This window comes from Chaetodon auriga, chromosome 11 (assembly GCF_051107435.1).
Source record: "Chaetodon auriga isolate fChaAug3 chromosome 11, fChaAug3.hap1, whole genome shotgun sequence".
In the NCBI taxonomy this organism is placed as follows: domain Eukaryota; kingdom Metazoa; phylum Chordata; class Actinopteri; order Chaetodontiformes; family Chaetodontidae; genus Chaetodon; species Chaetodon auriga.
Genome location: NC_135084.1, coordinates 22,657,835 through 22,685,125, shown reverse-complemented (window position 1 = coordinate 22,685,125; position 27,291 = coordinate 22,657,835). Strand labels below are relative to the sequence as shown.

General features: G+C 44.6%; 1 protein-coding gene across 7 annotated transcripts in view; it reads left to right on the top strand.

Moving 5' to 3' along the window:
- The window catches only part of ehbp1 (EH domain binding protein 1), a 133,416-nt gene that overhangs the window by 23,935 nt on the left and 82,190 nt on the right, over positions 1–27,291 (top strand). For 5 of the 7 annotated variants that reach the window (XM_076742572.1, XM_076742574.1, XM_076742573.1 and 2 more), the window contains exons 6-11: positions 18,041–18,222; positions 19,714–19,853; positions 21,290–21,403; positions 22,867–23,004; positions 23,724–23,988; positions 26,500–26,746. In XM_076742572.1, the coding sequence (XP_076598687.1) occupies positions 18,041–18,222; positions 19,714–19,853; positions 21,290–21,403; positions 22,867–23,004; positions 23,724–23,988; positions 26,500–26,746 (1,086 nt within the window). The remainder of the gene's footprint in view (positions 1–18,040; positions 18,223–19,713; positions 19,854–21,289; positions 21,404–22,866; positions 23,005–23,723; positions 23,989–26,499; positions 26,747–27,291) is intronic. The other 2 variants (XM_076742575.1, XM_076742571.1) reach the window with 1 other exon arrangement.

The following is a 27,291-nucleotide window of genomic DNA, read 5'->3' as shown; positions in this document are numbered from 1 at the left end:
AGTGGTTTCCTTTTCAATTCCTCTGCTTTCTGTTTTACCATTTAAGGACATTTTGTCATCAGAAATTGAGTCTACTCATGTGGTGGATGAATAAAATTCTTACAATTCACTAAGAAAATCTCAGAAATATAATGAATATCAGTTAATCTGATGTGACACAACACTGCACTATACTTTTATCAAATGGGTCCTCTGCAGCACGGCCTCACACGGCGTGTGTGTGTATGTAAGCCCATGTAATGTCCTCAGAAATCATGGAATCATTACTGTGTGTGTGTGAAACAACAAAACATAGCAGCATAGTGTTTTTCTGTTCATTAGACTTGGACCCTGTCAAAGAACGCCAGATTTTTACATATTGCTTCCACATTTTGGTCATTTCTGTGATGTTCCGTGTTTCATAGTAAATTCGGTAATGAAAATGATTCTGTCCACGTGTCCTGCACGGCAGAAATCATACAGCCCTGCATGTTTGCATACACGCAAGACCACAATGACTGTTTTCATAGGTGTGTGTTTGTGTATGGTAGAAACAGCCTTTATGTCTGCGAGCATTTGTGGAGTGTCATTTAGAGGCCACATCCTGAGGCCAAAAAACTTCAGGTGTGCCTGTGAAACACCGAGTTGCAGCATGCAAATGAGTTCCTTCACTGCCAGTGAGGGTTATTAAGTTACGTATCCATTTGTTAACTGATTTATGTATTGTTCATTTTGCCTTACCACAACAACAACAACCTCCCTTTCATAACTACCGCTTTCTTTTTTCTTGCATTTTGTCATATTGGTCACACTACTCCTCAAGGCAACAGCAGGGAGGAATGACTGTTTGCAAGGAAAGACGCTGTGCAGATATGTTAGATGAAAACTAGGACTCAGGGTGAATAACCAAAACACAGGGAAGTGGAGAAGAGAGAGGAATTGATTGAGCAGTTTGGGAAAGTGGGAGGGTTGGATTGAAGGAAGAGAGGAGGGAGGTAAAGAGAGGAAAAGAGAGAGAGAAAGGGGGACTATTTTTGATGCACCAGTGGTCTGCCAGGAAACTGGGAACTAGCTGTTCAGAAGTGATTTGCTGTGTTCCATATATGTGCTGGCAAGTTGCACAAATGAGGCTTTGTACTGGCACTTTGGTTTTTCATGTGTCAGCCTTTAGTAGAATAGTTATTCAGAAACTTATGACTAATTCTTTCTGTGGCTGTTTTGTAGCGTCTCCTAAACTCTTAGAGAAATATTGTCTCCATTAGAATCAGTTTGGACTCTGACGTCGAAGGGAAAACATAACCGCACACCTCAGTATCACTCTACCGGCCGTCATTGTGCTAAATCTGAGCGCGATAATTTCTTTTGCTCTGTGATTCTGAGAGATCAGAGGTCAAGATTTGCCGCAGAGCAGTGCCTTTTGATCTAGTAGGGATTCACTTGGACGGGGTGGGTCCATGCTGTCACAGATGCTTGTCCTGTGACACAAATCACAGGAGCAGCCTGACCTCCCTTTCAGGTCAAGCTCTTCAAGTGCTGAAGTGCCTGGTGCTCATATTTTTTCTGTGTTCCTCAAAGTTTTGATGAGACCCAGTTTGTAAACTCACTAATGAAGCCTGGGTCGCTTAAACCGCTGCAGTAGTAAGAAGTAAAGAATATTATTCACCATTTACAAAAGGTTTATACCTGCTCTGACTTTGCTTTTGCTGGCATTAAAGCTTTGTGTTTATAAAGGTGTAGCTGTCATGCTACATGCTACAGATTTACTGCCTTTAAGGAAACATTACCTTACCAAAGAAAATTAATCTTTAAACTTTAGTCATGTTTAAGAGGTTCTGAAATTTGTGAGAGTGACCAACATGAGCAAATGAATCTTTACTGATACTGTCAGAGCTGACACAAGCTACCAAATGCTCTGATGTGTAAACTTTTTGACTGTGGAGAGAGAAAGGAGGGGAATCACTAGTGATCAACAAGGATGGAGAGGATCTTAAGAGAGCTGGCTGAGTGCTTTGCCACTGTCACTTTCTGTGCACGTCAAGCTCAAAGGAACGACAGCAGAAACTGCTCCACCTTTCTCTCTTTGATAGAAAGCTGAGAAGACAAGCAGGTCAGCTGGTGTTCTGCGGACGGAGCGTGGGAGAAAGCAAAAGGAGAGCAAGAAAGGGAGAGAAAAAGACAAGTTTGTGGGTTTGCCTGTCTCTGCATACCTGACTAATGACAGAAAGATCAAAGCCGCACCGGTCCCCTGACAGCAGGAATGGAGAGCACAGAGGAGGGAGGGAGGAAGGAAGGGAAGGGAGGGAGGAGAGTGAGAAGGCAGCACTATACCCTGACACGCTGTAGGGAGGGCAGTGATGAAATCAAAGCAAGAGCAAAATGAGAGAAGTATTTTTATTATTCTTTTGAGGGGCTGTGGAGTTACATGGTGCTCTCACTCTTTCTATGTATATGTCCACATATCTCTATCTTTTTTTCTCTCTTTGCATGCTAAATGTTTAAATCCCTTGTAAGCGTGAGTCAGAAAGCCTTAACAAAGTCCAGTGTGCCCTTTGCTTGAAAAGACTATCCAGTATACTATTAGATTATCCAGTACATTCGTTGTGCTGCTTGTTCCTGGTTTCTCCCCATTACCAGAACTGATGAGCAGTAAATACAGCACTATTTTAAGTGACCACAAGAGGGCAGTCTATCCTAAGCTCTGTGAAAGCCCTTTTTCTAACGTTGGCCTTAAATCTGTTTGATCGCCCCTTGATGTCACCTGTGTTTGTCTGTGTATGTCAGAAGGAAAGGTGTGTTGTGTGGCTGCATGTGCTTGTATGATTGTGTTGATGTATGTGTGATCAAAGGTATAACGTTAAACAAACATATTAAATATTTGGGTATGTCTGATCATATTTTCTTCTGACTTTGCATGTGTTTGCATGAGTGTATGGGCAGCTCAGACCCCCGCTGCTCACACACCACCCCCACCTTCCAGGTATCTAAGCTAATATGAAGTCAGGAGGGATGAATGAATGCAGTAGTGAGTGCTGCTCTGAGGAGGAACAGAGGAAGAGGAGAGGTGAGTTCTCCTGACCCCTCATCAGACGGTGAAGGAGAAAGGGGAAGAATACGCCATTGTGCCCGAGCGCTGGAGATGATGAAATTCAAGATCCCCGCGCTGTGGCTTCGTCTTAATCTGGGGGCCCAACCTCGCGCTAGGCTAATCCCTCCCCGTCGAATTACTGGCCCTGGTTAGATTGTATTTTGTCATTGAAAATGGCAGTGTCAAACACTACCTTTTTCTCTCTTCTATTTGTTCGTCTGCCAAGGCGAATCGCATAATCAAAAGATGGAGAAAGGGAGAGAGAGAAAGCAATGGGGGGGGGGGGGGGGGGGAGAGGTGGCAGGCTGAAAATGGCTACACAGTAGTATCTCTAAATTGCATGCTACCCTTGCCTTTCACCCTTTTTCAAATAGGCACGTATTATCAAAAAGGTGGGCAAATTGAGAGTCAAAAGATTGGACAGCTATATTTGAAGGCATTGTGCTGACAGGCTCTTTTGTGTGTGTATGTGCGGGGGGGGGGGGGGTTAATGTGTGTATGTATGTCTGTGTGTATTCTCTCTGCGTTTGCATATCAACCAAAGCTGCAGATGACCAACTTCCCTCATCTTCAAAGCTTTGTGGAAGGATTTAAACACACACACACACACACACACACACACACACACACACACACACAGGCAGGGCTGTTGTATTTGAAGTGAGAAGCTATCATGTCTGAATACATTGAATATACAGTGACACACACTCCAAGGCCCACTCTCCCCTGCTCCTCCCCCGTCTCTCTCCCTCCAAGTCATACTTCACCCTTTTTCACTCACATTACATCAATGTCACTCAGAAAAGAAGGAATTTCCAAATCTACGGCTGCTCTGCCAAATCACCGCTCACCCTGTCTGACAGCTTGTCTGCTGCATGTTTCCACATTTTAAATATCGATTTTAGAATTGCCACTTTAAGGAGTCTCCACTTTTACTCTTTTAATACTTTAAACCTACACAATTGTTGCATTACGGGTGTTTTTCTGCTGAATAACGTGAAACTCACCCTTAAAAACCTTTTCTGTTGTTTTCCTTAAATGTAATATCTGGACATCCAAGGAAGGACGTGTGAATTTTCAGCTAATTACATTTGATAAAGCAACTGCTTGATACAACATACACTGTGTATTGAGGGATTTTTTAAAATCACGGCCTGTGATGATGTTCCCGGCGCCCCTTCGGCCATGTTGTCACTGCTGTCTTTTCCCTTCTCTGTCTCTTCTCCTCTCAGTCCTCTCTCTGAGGTGATGTCCTGTCTATTGTGGACCACATCCAACTCCATTAAGGCCATTTCCACGCCACATACCTCCCACTTATGCATGCTCATACAGTCGCACACCGTCACATACTGACACACCCTCATCTCACGACACAGAGTGAAAAACCATGACGCCCAGCTACTCACACATACACACAGGCAGGCCAACCTACCTCCATCACCTTTACACACACTCCCTTATACACACACCCTCTCTCTGTATTGTACCCATAGCCATGGTGTGTAAACTGCCCCCCTCCCTTCTCTCTGTCTGGAACACATTACGTAGGCCAGTGGCTTGTGAGCGCCGACTGGGCCTCGGGGAAGAAAAACACAATTATTTCAGCCCTCGGCTATTCACGCAAAGGTGACAAAAGCTGGTATGAAGTATGAAATCCCAAAAGTTTCTCCCGTGCCGAGGCCGACAAATTGGGATTAATTTGCACTCGTGTGCACGCGGGTGTCTCCAAAGTTTTCACCTTTGCTCGTTTCCCATTTCTTAAATAGTTTGGGAACTCAAAAGGCCTAATTTATTGTGTCAGAAAGAAGAGAGTGTGTGTTCGCTCGTGTTGTTCGTGCGTGCTCACAGTGCTGATTTTAACTAATATATTCTGTATAGTTGAAAGCTGGAAGGATGTAAATTAGGGTGTGTGTTTGTGTGTCACTGTAGGAAGGCGGGGGCTGGGGGTGGGGGGCTCTGAGTGTGGGTCACACATTCACACACGCTTTCCAAATTAATTTAATCTAATTAATCGCCCTGAGGAGAGGCAACAGATGCTAGCGATTACCCCCCATGCCTGGACCCCTCCCCATGCAGGCACAAACACACAACCACAAACTCACAGGAAGTACACACCAGAGTCGCACACAGAAACTATTACAACTCTAAATGCTGTCATTTTCTGCCGCTATGCAGCTAACATATTATTTTTGTTCACTGATGCACATACAGTATTGTAGGATGAACAAGAAAATGAAGACACACACACTCACACACACACACACACACACACACACACACACACACACACACCCGCGCTATGAAACAATTCAGAGCAAATTACTCCTCACCTTTAAGCTCACAGGAAAAAGCAGAGTGTGTATGTCTGTCTCTTTGTTTATGTGTGTGTTGATATCTTTGGTGAGAAACTGCACCTGTGTCTGGAGAACTAGATTTTTGGTGTCAGTTATGTGTGTGTGTGTGTGTGTGTGTGTTAGTGGGTTGTAGGTGGCTGTGGAGGCCGGGTGGTCCCTCCTGTCGCCGTAATAGGCTTACTGGCCCCTAATCCACACCACACCACCCCATCACATGGCTGGTCTGCTGACTAACTGCTACCACCGCCATGAGGTGTGTGTGTGTGTCTGTAACTACGTCTATGTGCAGGTGTCGTATCTGTGTCGGGTGGTGGTCGTTTGGGAGAATGTGTATTTGTATAATTAACACAATCAATGGATCGATTATCCAGCATCTCAAATGTGAGAATCTGCTGCCTTTCTCTGTTTATGTCGTTGTAAATTTTGGGATTTATTGGCCAGATAAAACTGAAGATGTTACTTGATCTTAGTACACACGTATACACTCATGCACACAGACACACCCTGCTCTGTACAGCTTTTGGCACACTGTCACTTGGCACACACTGTATCCTCTATGGGTGTGTGTGCTTTTGCTTACGTGCATACAGTACATGCATGTGTTTGTTAATTAAACTGATTAACTGTTGCCCCTGATGATGTGGGCTTTTGTTTCTGCGCTTGCGTCATACCGTTCGTTTTTCTCCCCTTTCTCCCCGTCTGTTTGTGTGTGTGTGTAGCTTTGTGTTTAGTCTCTCTACGTATTGTTTTGTCTGCTTAACAGTTTTATCTTTGCCCTGTTTATTCTTTAGTCTCGTCCTTGTGTTCTTGTATGCCCCCTGCATGCTGTGTGCGTGTGTGTGAGAGACATATGTTTGCCGTGCGCGCGTGCCATGTGCATGCAGTCTGTGTGTACGTCTTCCCGTTTGCATGTGTGACTTTGTGTTTGTGTGTTGTCTGAGCGAGTGTGTCTTGTCCCACCGGTCCAGGTTGTGACCTCGGCTTTCATCTCCTTAGTCTGAGGCTCCTGCAGCCCACTGCGCTCCGCTCCCAGCCAACAACGCAGCAGATGTCACCAGACACTGCGGCAAACACACACACCCACATGCACACACAGTCATATGTACACTATGTCATACACACAGTGTCTCCCTTGCATATGTTCCAACAGGCACATACACAGGCTTAGGCCATATGTGCACATACGCACAGTATATAATATCACACACAGGCACACTCCCATCCTGTCACACACATACTCCGACACATATAGATACATTTCTAGCCCATACACACACATGCAGAGTGTGAACCAGCCCAAACAGGTTTTTGTTTTGCCTCATACAGTGCGACGTTTGACCCCAAAATAAACATCAAAACGCAAGTGTCACCTGGGAAAACATCCGTATTCCCACCTGTGTGGCCTTCACATGATAGACCGAAGAGCCCTAGGTTGGTGTGTGTGTTTTGACTGGAGATGTTGATGTTACAAACTCCGGATCAGACTGTGTGTTCAGTATCTCGTCCAAACTCAAATGGATGATGATGCATCTACTGCTACTGTAACAAGCCAGAGACAGTGTGAGTGTGTGATTGTTTGGTCAAAACTGGGCCGATAGTTGAAATATGATTTCAGTCTGCTGCTGAAGACACTGTAAGCTAATAACTGTGCATCCAGATCTGTTTGTGCAGTGACATCCCTGCCATGGACGGACAGTTAAAGCAGTCACATGTTGTTCATGTTGCATGTTCTTGGAAAAAAAGTGATATAAAAACTACAAAACTGATTACTGTTTTAATGAAGTTTGTGCCCTTGTCATTGTCCCTTCTTCATTGTCTGTTAAGCTACGGTGATTGTTGCTGCTCATGCTGACCGACCAGTTGTTTTATTTATACCAAATAGCAAAAACCAATCAGAATCCATGTTCCATAGCACTTAGGTGAGACCTACCTGATACTGGGTGTTAAAATCTTGGGCATACTGGGATCCTACAGGTTTATGACACATACCTTATAAACTCATTGTCTGTGGTTCGATTCCAGCTGGTGAGCTTTAATGCGTGCAGTTCCCCTCTCTCTCCTGAGGTATACGGCACATTTATTTCAGTGAAAATTTCAGGCACCAGAATATTAACCCAAAGGATGCTCATTACTGTTACAGTATGTTGGTGGCTGTTGGCCCAGGCCAAGCCTGTCTGAGCCCCGCAGGGGCTGCCAGCTCACTGTGTACAGGCTTGTGCCAGTCTAGAAAACAGGCTGTACCTCCTCCTCCTGTTACTACCTCCTGTCCCCAAGCTGACCCAGAAAACTCACACACACATCCATCCACTAACACACACATTTGCAAGGTTCAGCAGAGGTGTCTACTGTATCAGGTGTTTTGGGGGTTGGTGTAAAATGAGCCAGCAACAGTGAAGTGAACGGGGAGAGAGAGGGAGAGAGAGACATACTAATGAGGAAGGAGGTTGACTGAGATGCTGTTAATTCAAGATGTGTTATTTGATGTGTACTTCAGGAACTATGAACTGCAAACCCAGTGCAGTCCCTCAAGTTGCAGAACACTTAAAAAAAAATGAGATTGTGATCTTAAACATTGACGAATAGTGACATACAGCTGCCAGTTCTCTTCAATCATTTAGTGAATTGTTTTTTCTTTCCTATTATGTAGCCGTCTGTCCATGTCTCTCAGTCTTCCATTTGTAAAATCATTTCTATAGTCCTGATGTCTCATCGGAGGCTCGTCTGTTTTTGGTTGCCACGCCCTCTGTTATCAGTCATCTCTGAGGTCGTCCTCTGTCACCTCATGCCTTCCTATCCTGTCACCTGCCCGCCTCTGCAGTCGGCTCTAATCAGATGCTTCCTCCCTGTCTTCATCCTCATCCCACCTTGTTTTTGGTGTCATGTCTCACATGGCAATGATGGGTGGTCAGACAGTTCTGGTGTGATGTCAGGAGCGATTGGACAACGACAGCAGAACATTTATTATCTCCATCTCCTGGTTATTTATTTTTTCTCTGTGCGACTTAAGATGGCTGCTCGTGATGGAGACAGGCCTGTGTGGCCCGCAAAACACTGCCCTCTGCAAATCCCCCTGTTTATCCACAAGCTTGACCCGCTGGGCCCGCGTAGGCGGGCCTTTGGCTCGGTAGATTTGTGTGATGTGTGGGTGGGTGGGTGGTGGTGGCGAAATAATATGTGCACGCATGCACAGAGAGATTGGTGAACTTAGGTTAAACTTGTGTGCAGGGTGACTCGTTTGACATTATCTCCTCAAGATCCGCTCACAGTGAGTACGTGCGAGTGTGTGTTTGTGTATTGAGCATTTAAGGGAGTGAGCACAGACACACACATACATACACAGTTACTGGCAAACTGAGGCGACTGTTCTGCTAAGTGGCAATGAATAGGGTCTTGTGATGTGCTCTGATGCCAGTGCTAAGCCAGCCACTGACAGTTAGACTGATCCCCAAACACGTCTCTGTCTCTGTTTGGGATATAAATCTGTAGTTGGAGTACCGCACCCAGAGAGGATGGGGTCAGGAATTCGAGGTGACTTGTGGTAAAGGTGTACGCTCACAGGTGTTGAGATGTGGCGAAGGACACATTCCTGCTCTTATGGCGTGTGTCAAAGTTTGCTTCTAAATGTTCTCTAAGCAAAGGTGAAACAATATAGATCATTATTGCAGATAAAGACAAAATCTGCAATGTTTACATTTAGCTTCTCAGTATGGCGACCCTTGCCCCCCTTAATGCTGATTGGTTATGAGGCATCTCCGAGAAAGATCAGAAATGGCCAAAACGACTAAAAGGCTCTTCCACGATGAGCACGTTCTGATATGAGAGGGAGCTGTTTGTGTTTTTGTGAGCGTGTCTCACATTTAGATGCACATTAACAGAATTGGGGAACCCTATTGTTCTTTCGTGGAAAAGGAATTTCAAAGAACAAGCGCTCAGCCATGCACACACATACACACACATGCACACACACACACACACACACACACACACACACACACTAAGGCACACCAGCTCCTTATCCAATCCCTCCACTAATTCCCCCTTGGTAGAAGGTGTTCATTGTTTCTCTTTCATTCTAATCTCTCCCTCTCCTCTTTTTAAAATCCATATTAGATTCTCTTTGAGTTGGCCACAATCAGAGGCACTGAAGCAGAGCATCACCCTGCTAATGCTCTTTGTCTCCCCAGATTTGTCACTTAGCATGGAGAGTACACCTTTGTCATGGAGCAGGGTGGGAGAGAGGCAGACTCTCACTTGGGGCAATTGTTTCTTGTCACAGGCCATCTTAACCCCCCCAACACACACACACACGCAAATCAGCTTTGCTCTGGATTAGGGCCCTATCATAGCTCTGTCAGATCTCAGCAGCCTGGTTAAAACAGCTAAAACAAACAGATCCTTAAAGTGAGAATGCAGATTCTGATTCCCCAGAAATCGGTGTTGTTGTTTTGTCTTTACCTGGAAATTATCACTTGATATTCCATAAATGTTCTACAACTAAAAGCCAGTATTGTCATGATCTTGTACGCACCAGAGGTTACTTTCTCATTCACAGTTACAAATTCCAATGGATTTTGTTGGTTTTTTATCAATTCTGCTTCATTTGTAGTGTGTACTACAAAATCAGGTGAAAGTTCTCAAGAACTTGGGTGGTCGACCATCATCAGCATTCATTTCGTTACACACACACACACACACACACACACACACACACAAACACGACTCCAACATCTTTCATGCACTCAGATCTGTCCAATTTTATACGCATGGACACAGATTTTGCTGGACACGCACATACGCCTCCACCGATGTCTGCCACCGTGGTGAATCTGCCGTCCTGATATCTGAACCGCTGCTTCATGCAGGTGCAGTAATCAATCCCAGATACAGTAGCTGGAGGTATTGGCTCAGTGGGTGTGTGGATGTGTGGGTGGTGATGTTATTGGCCATTTTAGGCCTCTATGATGGCCAGAGATGGTGAAATGGTGGGAAAAGTGATGAGCAGGCACTTCACAGACCAGGGATGAACTCCTGCTATAATCCTGTCGACCTATCTATCTCTCCCCACCCCCTCTCCCAGCTCTGTCTTTCTTTCTCCATCACCCCCTCTCCCTCATTTTCTCCATCTTTTCCCTTGTCTCTACTTTTCTTTCTGTCAGTCTCCCAGCTATCCACCTCTCTTTCCTTCTCTTCTTCTCTGCCCTTCTCTCCTTCCATTTCTTGACCACCCCTCTTCTTTTCCGAACCCCCGTGTCCCTTTCTCTCTCTCCAGCAGAAGTGCAGAGCCAGGGCTTTTGCCTGCTGGTAATTTATTTTCCCATTAGCCCCCTGTCTGAAGTGCATGCTCTGGGTCTGAGTGTGTGTGGGGGGGGGCACTGAGGGCCACCCAAAAGAAAGACCATGAGAGTCGAAGAGAGGAGGGCACCCTGGACACACTGATAAGACGAGAGAGAGAGGGAGGCAGGGTGGGAGGGACAGAAATGAAGGGAGAAAGAGGGGATATGAGATACTGGCTTGGTGTCCATCTAAGCATTTTCACTGGTTATGAATTATGATGCAGACTAATTAGAAAAGCTAAATGAAAATGGCAGATTTCTGTGGAACGATTTACTGTTGTTGAAACGATTAGCCGATTAGTCGATCCACAGGAAATTAATTGACAGTTGGGATAATCAATTTGTCTTTATCAAACGACGATGCCGCACATTTGCTGCTTCCAGCCTCTCGGTATTGACGGTCTGCTGTTTCCTCTTTTTATTTAACTGTAAATTAAATGTCTTTGGCTTTTGAACTGTTGTTTGAACCAAACATGGCATCACCTTTGGCTCTTCACTTAAACTCTGTCTTGATTTTCCTATCCTCTCTGTTCCAGTTTTAAAAAGGGATTTAATGTAAATATCCAGAGTAGCCTTCGCAGTTTACTCATGATCAGGTGTGTTTCAGGTGCATCTCTACAGCATCTCAGAAATACATTCTTGCACGGAGCGCGCAGTAATGACGTAAGCGTACGCTCAGTTCAGGTGTGACCTCATCGGGAAGGTCAGGTAGTATGAAGGAATCCAGATGATTATTTTGTGGTCAGAGCGACTGTCCTTCAGTCTGCTCAGGCTGTTTGGTGTAGAGATGATCACTTTTATATCTGGAGGTTTCATTAATGTTGTTTAAACCTCTGAAATCTTGCTCTTCTTCGGTGTATTTCTGTGCGCTCTTGGCTTGGTGTTGGAAGCTAGCAAGAGATTAGACCCCAATGAAACAGTCTCCTCTCCCAGTTAGGATTAGGCCTTTTAAGGGCTGGTTGGTTTGTGACTCTCCTCCTTTCATCTGCTACCATCAGAGGCAACCCTGCATTAAAGGCATTCCTCTCCCTCTCTCCCCCTTCCTCCTGTCTTTCCTCTCTTTTACACATAAACACACATAAACCCTCACCCTTTGGTGAGTGATTACCAGCATGTGTGATAAATGGAGTCTTCTGCCTGGCAAACAAAGGATATTAGTTTTAGACTCAAGAGACTTCACTTTTTAAGAAACCAGCTGAAATGAATTAAAGTAACGTGCTTTGCTAAATGATGCCATTAAGCATAATAACAGGGATTGCCCACTTGATACTTCAGGGGTTTTCAGGTGCATTTTAGCAGACAGTTATCTGTGTTGCAAAGTGGCCAGCTCACGCGTTGCAGTGTTGCAGATATACTGGTTTCAGTTGAACATGTGATGATTTATAAATCCATGTTTGAATAAAAGTATACAGCTCATCTTGATAAAGAAAAACCCCTCGCCACAATTAGGTCAGAGCTCAGCTACAAAATGGCTGTTGAGTTAGTATACTGGTAGCTGGTATTATGGCTTTTCCTCAAGGACACCTAAGCATGACGAATCCTGGCTTTAGATCTTCTTCATTAAGCTTTCATGAGATTTGGAGTCTTCACCCAGGTGTGAGTTTTTGCTTCCAGTTGATGATGCACAGTGGCTGTCATGAAGGAGTCCGCCTCTCTTGTCTCCTGAGTGTAGCGCCTGTACTCTACCTGGCAGTAGGCGCTCGCCAGCCTGTCCCATATCCAGTTTCTTAGTGTTGTACAAAAAGAACACCATGTCTGGAGCTCAGTGTCATTCTAAACCATATTCAGCCAAAACTACAGCACACACTGTGCTGTAATCTGCCGTCCTTTCCTTTAAAACAAGCCTAATCCTGCAATTGTTGTGACTAATCGCTCTTCTCTCACTCTCTTCACTCACTCCCCTCTCTCACTATCCCTCGACTGTTTGTCAACCTTGTTATTTTTTGTTGTTCACGGCCCCTGGGGCGAGGAGGTGGTCAGCAACAGACATTTCCATTCTGGGGGGGTTTAAGTTAAATCTGATCCACAATGTGGTTCTAGTGAAGAGAAATCTTGCGGTCCTGTTTTCTGTGTGTGTGTGTGTGTCAGTGTGTGAGAGAACACACACGCTGTATGTGTGTGTGTGTCCATGTGACAATGCACATGAAAGCCATTTGCACAGTTCATTCCATTATTAAGACCATTGTTATTGTAATTCACAGAACCGTAGTGATAGTATTGCATGCCTTTTATGTCCATTGTTGCCTTTAAAAATACACACACATACACACTGCTTGGGGGAAAAAAAATAAATCCTCACATATAATAGTCGCAGATGAATAAATTGGTCTTAATCTGAGTGTGTGTGTGTGTGTGTGTGTGTGTGTGTGTGTGTGTGTGTCTATAACGCCTATAGTGCGGTATTCATAGGTGGTATGTAAAAAGGCCCACCTTATCAGTTATCAGGGGAGGCCAAATTGACACAGAGGAATCACTCCATTGTGTGCGGATTCAAAGAGAGATCTGAGCACATTGGATGTCTCCATTTCCAATAACTGTGACCTTGAGGCGAGAGGAATAGCACTGTGCTCCCCCCACCCCCCCCACGTCCAATCTGCTGACTGCTGAATTCAACCAGAGCCAGCTGATTTTGGGTGTTGGGGCGGAGGGCTAATCGGTGCCACCTCAGGGTTATTCTATAGGGTAAATTGAGTTTGGCTTTTATTTTTTCTGAACCACGTGAATACAAATTACAAAGGCCGGCGTGCAGTTCTGTGTGGAGTGGAGTATTTGTCCACGTTGTGTTCGTATCATCTTCTTTGAGGTTGGGGTTTTGTTCTACGTTGCTTCACAGTTAACACACACAAAAATAGAAGAACAAGAGAGAACAGGAAACAGTACAACATTGGTTCTGGTACATCTTCCATAGTGCTGCTGATTACCATAAACTGCCATACTGTAATGAAAAAATACATCAATTGTACGACTTTTGGATGTGCAGCAGTCTTACTGTAGTCTGAGTGTAACTGACCTCAGGTTGTCCCTTTCCTCCAGTTTTAGGATTGTTTTGTTTTGTGGCAGCAGGCTTAAGTCTGATAATCATCTGCTTGATGTGGAACCAGTGATTCATCACTTATCATCATAGTTGTGATACCAGGGCCACGTCTTTATCTTCTGGCTTCCTCAACAACAGACTGCACATCGGCACACTCACTTCAGTTACTGACAAATCGATTGTATCAGACATACGTATAACCAACAATGGAAGGAGCTCGACAGACCAAGAAAACTGTCAAAGTTAAAATTAATGGATTAATATTTGTATATTTGCAGATCTCAGGTCTCCCCAGTTACCACAGAAATTTGGAAACATGATGAGTCTAAGAATAGATCATTTTCACATGTGATGTGTCAGTAAAAGTGGTAGTTTATGGATCAATATGGAACATCGACCATGTTTATCAAAATTAGAAACCAACTGAGCAGTGACCTGTGTTATAAAGCCATTAGCTGATTGGTGTGTGTGTGTGTGTGTGTGTGTGTGTGTGTGTGTGTGTGTGTGTGTGTGTGTGTGTGTCTGCGTGTGTGTCTGCATACGTGTACTTTTTCTTTTTATTCATCATGTGCTAACACCGCCCAACTCTGTCAGTGTGTGTGTGTGTGTGTGTGTGTGTGTCAGACCAGGTCTATACAAAGAGGCCAGGTTCTTGGTTCTTTTAGCACTCAGCCTAATTAATCCATCTCTGTGACAAAAGGATCCCTACGCCTGCTTCCTCCGGCCCGTCCCATTGGCATTTTGGGGCAGAGAGATTCAGCAGGACCCCCGGGCACCCTTCCTGCCCTGACCCCTGCCCCCCCACCAGGGGAGCATCTGTGGATCGATCTTGGGCCAGCTGGCACCAGGGGAGAGGGGCAGGACTGCTACTCGAACAGAAACACACCCTTCTGAAATGAAAGTCATTCATTGTCAGTTATGAAATTAATTAGGCAGTGCAGAGTAACTGGAAGCAGGTTTCAGGTTTGATTGCTCTTATTTTTCAGTGCTTCCCCTTTGTCTTTTCACATGTGGTGGTTTGTCTGACGTAATAGAGAGCTGGAAGTCAGAGCTAACTGTTGGTCTTCTATGATGCTGCAGTTGTGCAGATGTGCAGCTAGGGGGCAGCATGCAGCCATCACCCCTCCCTCCTTCTTTCTATCCTCTCTCTTTCCCCGTCCATCTTTCTCTCTGTGTCTCCCACTGTGCCCCCTCTACACACACACACACACACACACACACACACACACACACACACACACACACACACACACACAGGTATTTAGTCATTCTCTGGGCTCAGAAAGAGAGAGCATATTGATAGTCATATCCTCTTTGTAATAAATTAAACTTCTGTATTGTCCTTCCCTTTCATTTTACACATTGTCACAACCTCCCAGTCACCCTAATCCCAGCTGCCCCCCCCCCACCTTCTCTTGAACACACAAACACACACACACACACACACACACACACACATTGATTGACAAGCAGCATCTGGGGAAATGGAGCAGATTTCCATTGTTTGCTGTCCCTACTCAAATCTGTTGAAACGGTTATTCCATTCTTGTGCCGGGGTATTTGCATATCCTTAAGTATTTCCTATTTTTCAAGACCCCTCTCCCCCTTTTCCTCCTCATCCTCCCTTTTGCTAAATCCCCTCTTCTTAAGTGTTTCGTGCATTTGGCAAATTCATTCATAGCGCATCTACATGCGCTATTAGCTTAGTATAATAGCCAGGGTGTAATCTGCAGAGAGATAAGAGTTGGAGAGGGAGAGTTATTTTCCCCATCTTCCTCCTCTCCTGATGGGCTGGTCTTTGGACAAGTTGGGGTTGGCGGCGGGGCGATGATATGTCATTATGTTCCTCAGCCAAAGCGACGAGGCTCAAATGTCAGCACGAAATGTCAAGTGGCCTCGCCAGTCAGCCGGTCGGTTTCTTCTGTAGTTTTTTATTTAATTATTGGTGAGAGCAAGGAGCGAGGTGGTAAAGAGGAGGTGAAGCTGGAGAGAGATGGAAAGATAGGAGGGTTAGATGAGATGTACAGAGATTGTCAGAGGGAGGAAAGGAAGGATGGAAACAGAGGAATAGAGGTTAGAGAACTGAACAGTTGATCATAATTGCCAGAGTAATTTTAGGGTTTAGGTCTCAGATACACTTGGAGCTCTTGAGAAAAGGAAGAGGTCTGACAGAATTTCTCTGCAGGTCTGGCCTTCACACTGTCAACCTTTCACCGACTATTGCTCCCACATACCAACAGCTCGAGCTCTTCAACCTCTAACAGCCACTAAGAGCAGTGAAAGCCAGCTCTTTTAAGGCCTCGTATTGGTGGAAGAATCTGATTTTTACTCTTTACATGGTGTGATTATTGTGATGGAGGAGTCAGCCCAACATGAGCAAATACAGAGATGCTGCTACATGTGTATAACACAATGAAACTCTGCTATGGAAGGATAAAGCTGGAGAGTTTTTGGTTGTATCCGATTCAGATTTTTTGTTTTGCAGTGAGACATAGCTTCATGAGCACACACTGATTGGCAGTGATAATTCAGATTTTGTCATGGTATTAACCACATGTGGTGCTGCTTGTTTTGTTCACCTTTTGACTGTTTTTGACTGCAGTAAGTTAAATGTATTCATAGTTTGAACGTAGCACGTTTGTGTTGGCTCAACCACAGATTTCTAGTCCCTGTTTGAAGCTTACATAGTTTCTCACTATATTACCAATAGCTTTACCACTCTGTCCTGATACTAACTCTGTGTGGGTGTATCTATATGTGTGTTTGTGTGTGTATACGTTTGAATGAATACCCTGCGGTCCTCAGCGATAAGGCTGAGATTGAGTTTTCCCCACAGAGCCAAAGCCTCTGAGAAGTGTGTGTGTGTGTGTGTGTGTGTGTGTGTGTGTGTGTGTGTGTGTGTGTTTGTGTGTGAAGACATCAGGAAACTGGCAATGTAAAGAGCTTGTATCGCTTTATCTGCCGAACACACCAGAGTGTATGTGTATATGTATATGTGCTCTCAAACTGGTGTTGTGTGAAAGAGAGCTAGCTGCTCCGCTTTGTTCGGCATTGTGCGCATGAGGGGATGAATCCTCGGGGCTCGATTCACAGCTGAGACAAGAAGGTATTTATATATCTGTGGTATAATGACACAAGTGTATGCGTGTGTGTGTGTGTGTCTGTCTGTGTGTGTGTGTAGGTGTGGATGCAGTTATATATGCTGTTTTTACACATCCATGCAGTGAAATAGAGACAAAAAAGGAAGAGCAAGCAAAATCAGACAGATTTAAAGACAGAGGGTGTGTGTTAGCACTGCCTGCTGCTTTCATTCCACATGGCCTGTGAAGGGACACGTGTGCACCAGTGTCTGATCCTCAGGCCGGATTTGGTTCTAACATCAGTCTCTCCTCATGCAAATGAACACATATCAGTTAACCAGGAAAATGTGGCAGTTTCCCATCAGAAAAACAGAATCTGTAAAAACAGAGGAGGCGAAACAGAAAAGAGGGACAGGGTATGTCGGTGGTATCAACACAGCAAGGAGGTGAACCAGTCTGCTGTTCACTGACAGCGTGGCGCTTCCATAGCCAGACCTGCAGCAGACAAAACCCATCAGTTTTGTTGGAGGGAGGGGGGGCAGACAAATGGCTGGAATGTCCCCAACTGTTTAGTTTCCATATCTAGCAGTCAGTGACAAGGCTTTCCGGCAGTTCTTATTTTCCACACACTGTCCTCTGGTGAGCAGCTTGTGTGCGTACACACACACACACACACACACACACACACACACACACACACACAGACCCCTGTCACTGATTCTATAACTCTTATCACCTGGTCTGTGGCATATTCCCAAATTCCAATTTGACTGCTAGCCCCTGGCCCAGAGCACATCTCTGAAAAGAAAGTACAGCAAAAATGGCTTCAGCATGGACCTTTGATAGGAAATACCAGGAAGGATTTCACAACTGAATTCACAATGAGGAGGCAGGAGGGCTCAGATCTCAGCTTGTTCTGAATTTATCAACAAGCAGTGACCAAACACATCGTTGTTTATTTTGAAGTTACAATCACGTCATTAGTAATGATGAAAAGAATGATTCTGCTTCACCTTCTGCACCTTCTGTTTAAATTAATTGTACATCCTTGTTCCCCAAAGGAGGATGTAAAACAGTGAGCGAAAATGCCTTTCCTGCATTTTCTCTTTGTTTTTCATTTGATCTGTGCACTGTCATCCAATGAAATCCTGAATGTGTTTCATCTCCCTCTTCAGGAGTCCCCATCAGGGCGGAGGAAGGCCTTGGCCACCAGCAGTATAAACATGAAACAGTATGCCAGCCCAATGCCCACACAGACAGATGTCAAACTCAAGTTTAAGCCCCTGTCGAAGAAGGTGGTGTCGGCCACGCTGCAGTTCTCCCTCTCCTGCATCTTCCTCCGTGAGGGAAAGGCCACGTAAGTATTGCTTCCACACAGTAACTTTCTCTAAGGGCCATAAATGTGCTTTTAGTGATTGTCAAAGCTCTGCTGGATTCCCTGTCTTTCCAGCAGAGAAAGAGTCTGATTGAAGCTTCTCATGGTTGGTTAGCTCTGACTACCAGCTCTGCTGTGGATGCTACACTGAGTGGTGGTCAGTCAGTGTCCCCTGGGTACCCCGACCCTCCACCTCACACAGTTATTGCTCCCTCACTTCTCTGTTTGAAGGTGGGGTCACCCTTTACAAACAGAGCTCTTACAGCTCTTTTTCATGTCACTTCTGAGCGGTGATGTTTCAAAAATGCCATTATTAAAGTTTTGATTGCAAGTGTTTTATAATGAAACCAGATGTGATGTCCTTAGCTCTCTGAGGAATCACATCAAGCCAATCTGTCTGGATATTTGTATTGTTATGACAACATAAATGTAGAAGAATATATTACATACACATAATGTATGAACACAAAAATGTACACACATTTTGTTATTCAGTCTTACCTTCTTTGATTGCACAAAGTTTAATTTAAAGAGAGAGAGAGACACACACACACACACACACACACACACATACATACACACACACACACACACACACACACACACACACACACACACAGTGTTTGCAGCCTCTCATTCATTCGCACATATTCTTCTCTGATACCACCAACTTTCATATGAGGACACACACTCTCAACCACGGTGTTTGTCGTTTGTTATTCATTCTAATTTGATAGCGGCAACTTTTCATTTAAAGACAGGCACACATACACACATACTGAGCGAGAGCAGAGCAACAAGGCCTTTGTTGTGTCGCGCATGGTGGGTCGATGGCGCGTAACCCTTGTTAACCCTTCGGGGAATGATGTCAGCCACACAAACAAACTCAATCACACCAGTTCAAATGAGCCTCTGGGCCCGGGAAACACCAAACACAAAGAACAGAGAGGAGAATACATTGATTATGATGGAGCGGTGGTATCGAGGGACTGAGTGGGAGTATACAAGACTACATAAAATACAAGGAATACTGTAGAAGTTGAGGCATCTGTGGAGAAAGTGGTGGAGGGGGGAAAATAAGAGACAATGGGTGGATGGCAAGGCAGAAATCTTCGGTCATTATGACAGTAAGGTGTAGAGATGGAGGTTTAAAGCGAAGAATAAATGAGTGGGGAAAGAGAAGGATGGAGAGCTATGATTATTCTTGTTTGTGATCATTACTGCTATCCCACTGTAATGTTACACCTACAGCTTTGTGCTGGCGACAACCTGAAGACACACCAACATACTGTGCTCTTAGCCAGCTAACTAATGAATCTTAGCTCTGTGGAGCTAAAAGCTAACGTTTTTTAATTCATTGTAAAATAGGTGCACGATACGACCTGGCGTGTAAAAAGGCATATGCTCTAGCTGTGCTGTTTTTACCGATGAACATGAATTTCTGTGTGAATTGTTTGTTTTTTTCTTGTCCAGTGATGAGGACATGCAAAGCCTCGCTAGCCTGATGAGCATGAAGCAGGCTGACATCGGCAACCTGGACGACTTTGAGGAGGAGAATGAGGAGGATGAGGAGAACAGAGTTAACCAGGAGGAGAAGGCTGCCAAGATCACAGGTGAAAACTGAAACTTTTTTTTTTTTTTTTTCTAAGTTCAGTCAACCAGATGGCTGCTGTGCTGGAATCATTACAGTAATATGCTAACGACTGGTCAGCGCCCATGATTTTCAGTGATCACTTCTTCCTTTGCTGTCAGTCAAAGCTCTGTCAGTGGTAAGTCAGCCTGTCATACCTGATTTTTTGGCAGCTAGCAAATCAACTTGAGCAGCAAAATGCTTAAAATGTCCTGGTAAAATTTCCAGCCCTCCTCAATAATCACCCAGACCAGAGTAGCCAGTCCCAAGGCTTCAGTGGGGCATCAACTTTGCTTCTTTCCTGATTTCTTTTATTTTTCCTAGTTTATGCCTCTGTGAGTATGTGCGCATGCTTGTAAGCATAATTGAAAATGGGAATTTGTAAATTCATGAGTTTCATTTACAGTGTTTTGCCAGCTTCCGGTTATCTTCTATTGCTAAGGCTTTACTTTCCCTTATCCCCATTACCCTTTGTTCCTTGCTTTCTTCCCGTGTTGGTGGACTAGTTGACTAGCCCTCCATACATACATGTTGAGGATTCATTCTGTGGTCTACTGTAGGGGCCCTGCTGCTTTGCTTAATCCAACTTTTCAGAGCGCAATCTCTTCACGTTAAGCTTCATGCTTTCTCTCCTTTCTTTTTCCTTCCCTGCTCTTTGTCTCATTTATATGTATATGCATTGAGCGCCTACAGCGATGCTTCACGAGCGCGTGTCTCTGAATCAAAGGCCTGGCCAAGCTGCCAAAACTCCCCACTATCCTATTCCTCCCCTGGATGCTAACTATCCAACACCAGCAGTACTAACACCAGGCTAACCAACGCCTACCCTGCTAAACATATGTTCTCTCTTTAGCTTTTACATACAGTATGTAAATATTGAAAAGAGAATATATTACACCTAACAGGGATGTTTTGTGCATCTCCATGAATGTATATTTTGTGTCTATTGTTGTGTATTTGAGTGTGTTTGTACTTGTCAGTTGCGTGTGAGTGGTAGATGTTCTGCTGTGCTGCCGACTAAGTTAACCAGCTAGAAACCACAGCTATGAAAGCTCATCGAAAAAAGCTAAATTAAAGTAAAGGTATACTTTTTTCAGCCTTTACCTATTTGTGTGTACACACTATCAAATCACACCCAGCATGACAGCATTTACACAGATCTCTGTGTACAAATATCAGTGTGTGTGTGTATTTGGAGATATACTGTCCATCAAATACTATCTCCCAAGCTAATTAGCTAGCTAGTTTAACAATAGCAATAGCTCTGTAAATATAAAGCAAAGTCTGACTGTCTGAATATACTGTTGAGTTTGTGTGTGCGAGCATGTGTGTGTGGATATTCTGGATGGATTGTGTTATTTTGCCTTGTTCACTGCTATTCTTCCTTCCTCCCTTCCTGTATGGCCCTGTCGTTTACAGAGATAGTAAACCAGTTGAATGCCCTCAGCTGCTTACATGGGGATGATGATGATGATGATGGTGTCCTTAAGCGAGCACGCAAAGCAACCGCTAAGCCTGCCGCTTCCTCCCAAGGTCTTTTTTCACCTTTCTTTCACCTTTCTCACTCTGTGTTCCTGACTCTTCTTTTATCATCTTGTGGACATTGTGTCTCCTCTACACTACCATTCATTAGCACACTTTATTTCTGTGTATTTATTTTTCTAAATCTGTCCTTTTCCAGCTTTTCTCTCTCTCTCTGTTTCTCTCTTCCTTTGATTCAAACCCCCCATCCCCCGATCCTCCTTTACATTGGTATTGTGATCGTGTTGTCGTCTTACAATTTATCTTGGTCTGTGTGGTGATGTGCTGTACAAGGTGCTGTGAACACATCAGTTGGTGTTCATCCTTTTGGCTCCTGTTTTTTGTTTTTTGACAGTGTGGTCCTCCCCATTCTTTTTTTCTGCAATTGGTAGTGAACCAAAACAGGTAATTGGTATCCAAACGAACTCCTCTTACCCAAAAACATTTCTTCTCTGGAAGACAAAAGTTGTGTTGCTTCATTTTCTAATTCGATGTGTTTCTGTTTTCACTTGAACTGTGTATTGGATCTGAGGTTAGATGCAGGCAGGTTGGGCTGCTGGTAACATCAGCATTACTTTACATTATTGATTTTAATGAAACCTGCATACTCATGGCTCTCGATACATGACAAACCCAAAACTTCATTGAGGACCCTCACAGTTCACACAAAGGTTTTTCACTTGGAAAACAAGTGAGCTTATGTGGGTTACTCTGCTAACACCCGCCGGCTCCTCTGCTTGGATAGTAAACAAACTGTGCTACACACTGGCACACACACAGACGTAAACACACACCCATGCACATGTGCGCTTGCTATGGCCAAAAATGGGTCATGAATGTTGTCAGTAAGAGGCAAGGAAAAGTGCTGCACCTCTTATCAGCCACCACCACTTCACACAGCCACCCTACATATAGACCAAAGGACTCACACTCCACACACACACACTTCTTCTCTTTGCTCAGGTTCTCACACAGCACACACACAGCAGCACGTCTTGGCATCTACCTCACACACATTTACACTCTTTTCAAGCTGACCCACACCCTGGCAGCATGCGATTGAGCTACGGTGAGGAAGATGAAGATGAAGTGGACAATTCTCAGCCTTTCCAGCTCGGATCTCCATAGCAACTCTATACTGCCTTCACTGTCTCCCACAGTAACCCTCCATAACACACAAATTTTCCCAGAAAGTAACTGCTGTACATGCATTGAAGTGGAGCCGAGGTTGCAGAGGAGCACAGAGTTTGGGCAGTGCTTCCCAGCAAGAGGGATTACTTATACACGACTGAATAGTCTTTATGCTCATGGTTCACTCCAAAGTGCAGATATTGGTACATTTGGGTTTGTGAATGTTTGTATTCATTTCATTTTGGGTAACGTATCGTTGTGCAGCTGTTATTTTTGACTGTAGTTGTCACTCTTCATCGTCGTTGTTCGTGTGTATGACTTTGTGTTGGACTCTTTGGCAACAGAGCTGATCAACAAGCTGAACTTCCTGGAAGACGAGGATCAGGAAGCGCCTCCCGCCATGAGCAACAATCCCTTCGATGACCCCGATGACGACCTTCATCCGAACCACCTCAACCCATTTTGTGATCCTGATGAGGAAGGTATGTTGGGGCGGATGGGTTTTGTTTTTAGGCTTTGATGTTATTATCAAGTAATAAAGTTAAGCTGTTTATTTTGGAGGGAGTCAGGAGAATGACAGGTGATGCAAGTTGAAGGTTTGGCTGTGCACACACCTTGAATGCGTGTAGTCATGTGTAACTACAGCAGGCAGGCTTCAATGCTTTCAGTCAGACAGCTAAACCAATATTTTTGTCTGACCACCTGAGTAGACAGGTGTATTGGTGTGGATTATTTGTTTTTGAGTGGCATGCCCCCACACACACAAAGCTCCCACCGTGATACTTGTTGAGGTTGTGTTTACTCTGAACCTTGTCGTCTGTATGAGTCTGGGGTTTTGTTTTCTTGTGCATTTGTTTTTTATATATTCATACACATCCCTTGTGTGACATTCAAATCTAGTGCTGAGTCTTAACATACCTTTACTAAGGATGCTATGGTTGCGCATGCATGTGTGTCTGATATTGTCAGACTCTGGATCTGAGCACCCCACAAACTTGCTTGAATTGTGGCTCAGCCATTTCTTTAGAAGATGTCTTAAAAGCACAATATGAGAAAGCAGGTATGTCCATAATGATTAGCTAGTTACCAGGACTACAGTCCCTTTTATTTTGACCCCCCTCTGCTGCCCAGCTGGAGAGTTACTGTTGTAGTATTTTATGTGCTGTATATCCAGTCAGAGCTCTCTCCTCCTGTCACACAGAGCCCCCTGCCCAGCCGCTCTTAAGGCAGCGTGTTGATGATGATTCCTTCTATGATCATGACTCCTCGAATCCGTTCAATGAGCCGGATGAGCCTGAAACACAGGCACCTCCAGGGAACCCCTTCGATGAGCCCGAGCAGGACGTGGACCTCCAGCCAGACCCAGAACCCCCGAAGCCCAGGCAGAGGAAAGGAGTCCGGCCTGTTGACATGAGCAAGTACTTGTACGCCGACACCACTCACAACGAGGATGAGGAGCTTGACGAGTAAGACTTGATTTCTTAATCTTGTAATGTTTTCAAGCAGCAGGAAAAGGTGAAACAGCGTTAGACGATAATGAACCCTGACATGGCAGATGTCACGGGTGTTTAGAGCAGTCATTTGAAATGACTGCTTCATCAAAGTATGAGGTTTGGATGACGGTGTGCCATTGAGGAAAACACTATGCACCTGTGCGCGGTTTGTCCTTGTGTTTTTCCACTTAATTTGCTTTGTTACACTTTGACTTGCATTGGTACGATAACAGGATAGCTGAAGCCCCTTTATGTATGTGTACAGTCCATTTAACCTTTTTGTCTGTCAGAGTAGAGAAGCCTCTGCTGTATTGTTTTTCTAGAGGGATTTGGATAAACACCCTTTCCTAAACTGTTGAGCAAAATAGCCTACTGACATGGTTTCTGTGTGCACGAGAAGCCCATAGTAGAAGCAGTCTGAAAGGATCCAGGCTGGCCAGCTTGGTTACTGTTGGCAGGCCAAGTCGTGTAAGACCCCTCCTTATAGAGGGGTACTTGTAGCCCCCCCCATCAGGGCAGAGTGACGAGGCAGCTCTTTCAACGAGAACAAGGGCTCTGTTGTTTTGCTGCATTCTTTAACCTTGTCTCCCTCCTTTCCCTCCTCTGTCGTTGCTTCCCTCCCTCACTATCAACCATACTTTCCCTCCTTGCTGTCCTCCTTAACTTCCCCCCCAGATTCTGCTCATTTTTATTACCTCCTTCCTCTTTCGTCCCGTCTCCCTTTCTTCCTCTTTCTTTTCCTTGTTTACATCACTTTATTGTCTCATACTGCCAGTTAAGTTCAGTTTTTATTAGATGATATACTGCATGTGCTGGCAGAGGTATGGCTCTATAGTAAAAGAAGCCATACAGTCAAAGAGAGGATGTCTCATGATAACATTTAATCGATGTCTAGGAGTTTGGACAAAGATCGGTTCTGTAGGGTTCCTTTTGTAGTACTCTGCACTGCCCAATGTTTCACTTCTCGAGCCTAAATTGGAAATGTAAACTGGTAGGTTTTGGCTGTTGAGCGAAGCTGTCACACAGATGGCCCTATGTTTTAGTCCTCTTGGCTGTCTAAAGACAGACAGGTTATTGACTGGCATGTTTCTTTTGCCCTGTCTCTTACACCAGGAGCAGTTCTCTGCAGAATAGAGAGTTCAAGAGGGCAGTGCAGTGTTTTGACTGGAGTCCTTTCACATGTCTTTTAGCCAGTGCTGCTCTGTTAAAGCTGCTCTATAGGCCTGCCTGCTTTTCTTTTCTTCACTTCCCTTCTTTTTTTCCCTCTCCGTATCGCTCTGCGGTTAGACGGACACCAAGTAGCTCTAACCTTCTCTTTCAGGCAGATACCTAGTCAATCAGCTTTTTTTATTCTCACTCCCGCTCTCACCCCCACCCTCTCCGTCCAATTCTCTTGTTTGTTTTGGATTGCTTGTTGCATGTTGAGTGAATTTCTCAAGGCCGTGCCCCTGCTTTCAGTGCCACAAGTATGCCTGTATATTGATAACACTCTGGTATGTGTGTTAAAGTGCCTGTGTGTGTGTGTGTGTGTGTGTGTGTGTGTGTGTGTGTGTGTGTGTGTGTGTGTGTGTGTGTGTGTGTGTATTTCACTGCATGCTTGTGTGTGTGTATGCCTTCGTGGTCCTGCCTGTCTGTCTGTCAGTAGTCCACATTGGGCAGCAAGGATATGAGGTCATGCAAACCTGACCTCAGTGCACCTGCATCTTCTATTACCTTACCACTTGTGTGTTGTTCATTGTATTGCACCAAACTCTTGTTTCCATTTAGCAATTTCCGTATGTTTAACTAGACAATGGGCAGCTGGACCCAAATGGGTTGAAATAGTGCTAAGTGCTGTTTTATTTAGTATAAATCTACATGATAGTTTTTGTTATTTCTTGCAATGTTGACAGTTTTGATTATAGCCCTGATTCCAAAAAGGTTTTGACACTGTGTAAAACGTAAATAAGACAGAATTCAGTCATTTGCAAATGTTCCTGAGCCCATGTAGTCATATCCTTCATCCAGGCTCGTGTTCACAAAGTGGGTAGCCTCGCTCCACCCTCGCTTGTAAACGATTGGGCCTTCCCAGGATGCCCCTTTCACACCCAATCATGATACTATCACCTGTTACCAATGAACCTGTTTACCTGTGGAATGTTCCAAACAGGTGTTTTTGGAGCATTCCACATTTTTCCCAGTCTTTGTTGCTGCATCAGATTCAGAATAAGCAGATATTTACAAAAATCAGTGAAGCTGATGAGATCAAACATTAAATATATTCTGTCGAGATGCAAATAGCAAATTATCACATTTTGTTTTATTTTTTTGGAACAGGGTTGTAATAAGCACCTTTGGTCTTTGAGGCAAAAGTTCATCTGAATGTTGATAATAAAAGTAATAACTAGTCTACGCATTCTGTGTAAGACCATGTACTTTCTAACTTGACGCCTTTTTGTCTCGCTCTCGTCTGTCACCTGTCCTTTCCGTTCCCTCCATTCTCAGATCCAACCCGTTCTATGAGCCAAGGACATCGAGCCCTACGCGGCCTCCTGCTGGCGGCCCCTCCTCGGATGTGGGCACCAGCCAGAAGAGGAGGGCTCCCCCGCCCCCAAGTTCCAGCCCTGGCCTCGGCCCCACTCCTCCAGCTCCCAAACCCAGCCCTGTCCCAGACAGGGAGCAGCCCCAGCCAGTCGGGCCCAGCCCAGTCGCAGCAGTGATGGGGAGAGAGCTGGCCTCCTCTTCACCCAAGGTACCCGAGCTTCATTTAAATGTAATAAACTTGATCCATACGACAGACACACAGACGTGTGACAACCAAACAACATATGTGATAAATGCTTAAATAATAAAGATATTCAGTGGAGCTTAGCTTCTCTAAAAGTGATCCCCTGAAACCCCCTGAATCACATAGATGCACAATGAAGGGTTTCTTATCTTTCAGTCTTTAGTCTGATTTAATCAACTGATCAGAAATGTTTGTCAGATGACCAAAGTTTCAGTTAGTTTGCCAAATACAGTAAATGTTACGTCATTTTATCTAAATAGGTGACACAGGCAGCACGTCTTTAACATAAGCTGGAAACTCTCGGCACTAGTCTTCGTACTCCTCTTCTTTCTGACTCATTCTTTGGAGCATGTGTTATTTTAAGTGAATGACTTGAAGCAGTGTGTGTGTGTGTGTGTGTGTGTGTGTGTGTGTGTGTGTGTGTGTGTGTGTGTGTTCGCGCTTTAGTGTCCACATCCAGTGGTCCTTACATTAGCTTTTTTTCCGCCTGCACAATCCCATCTTCTGCC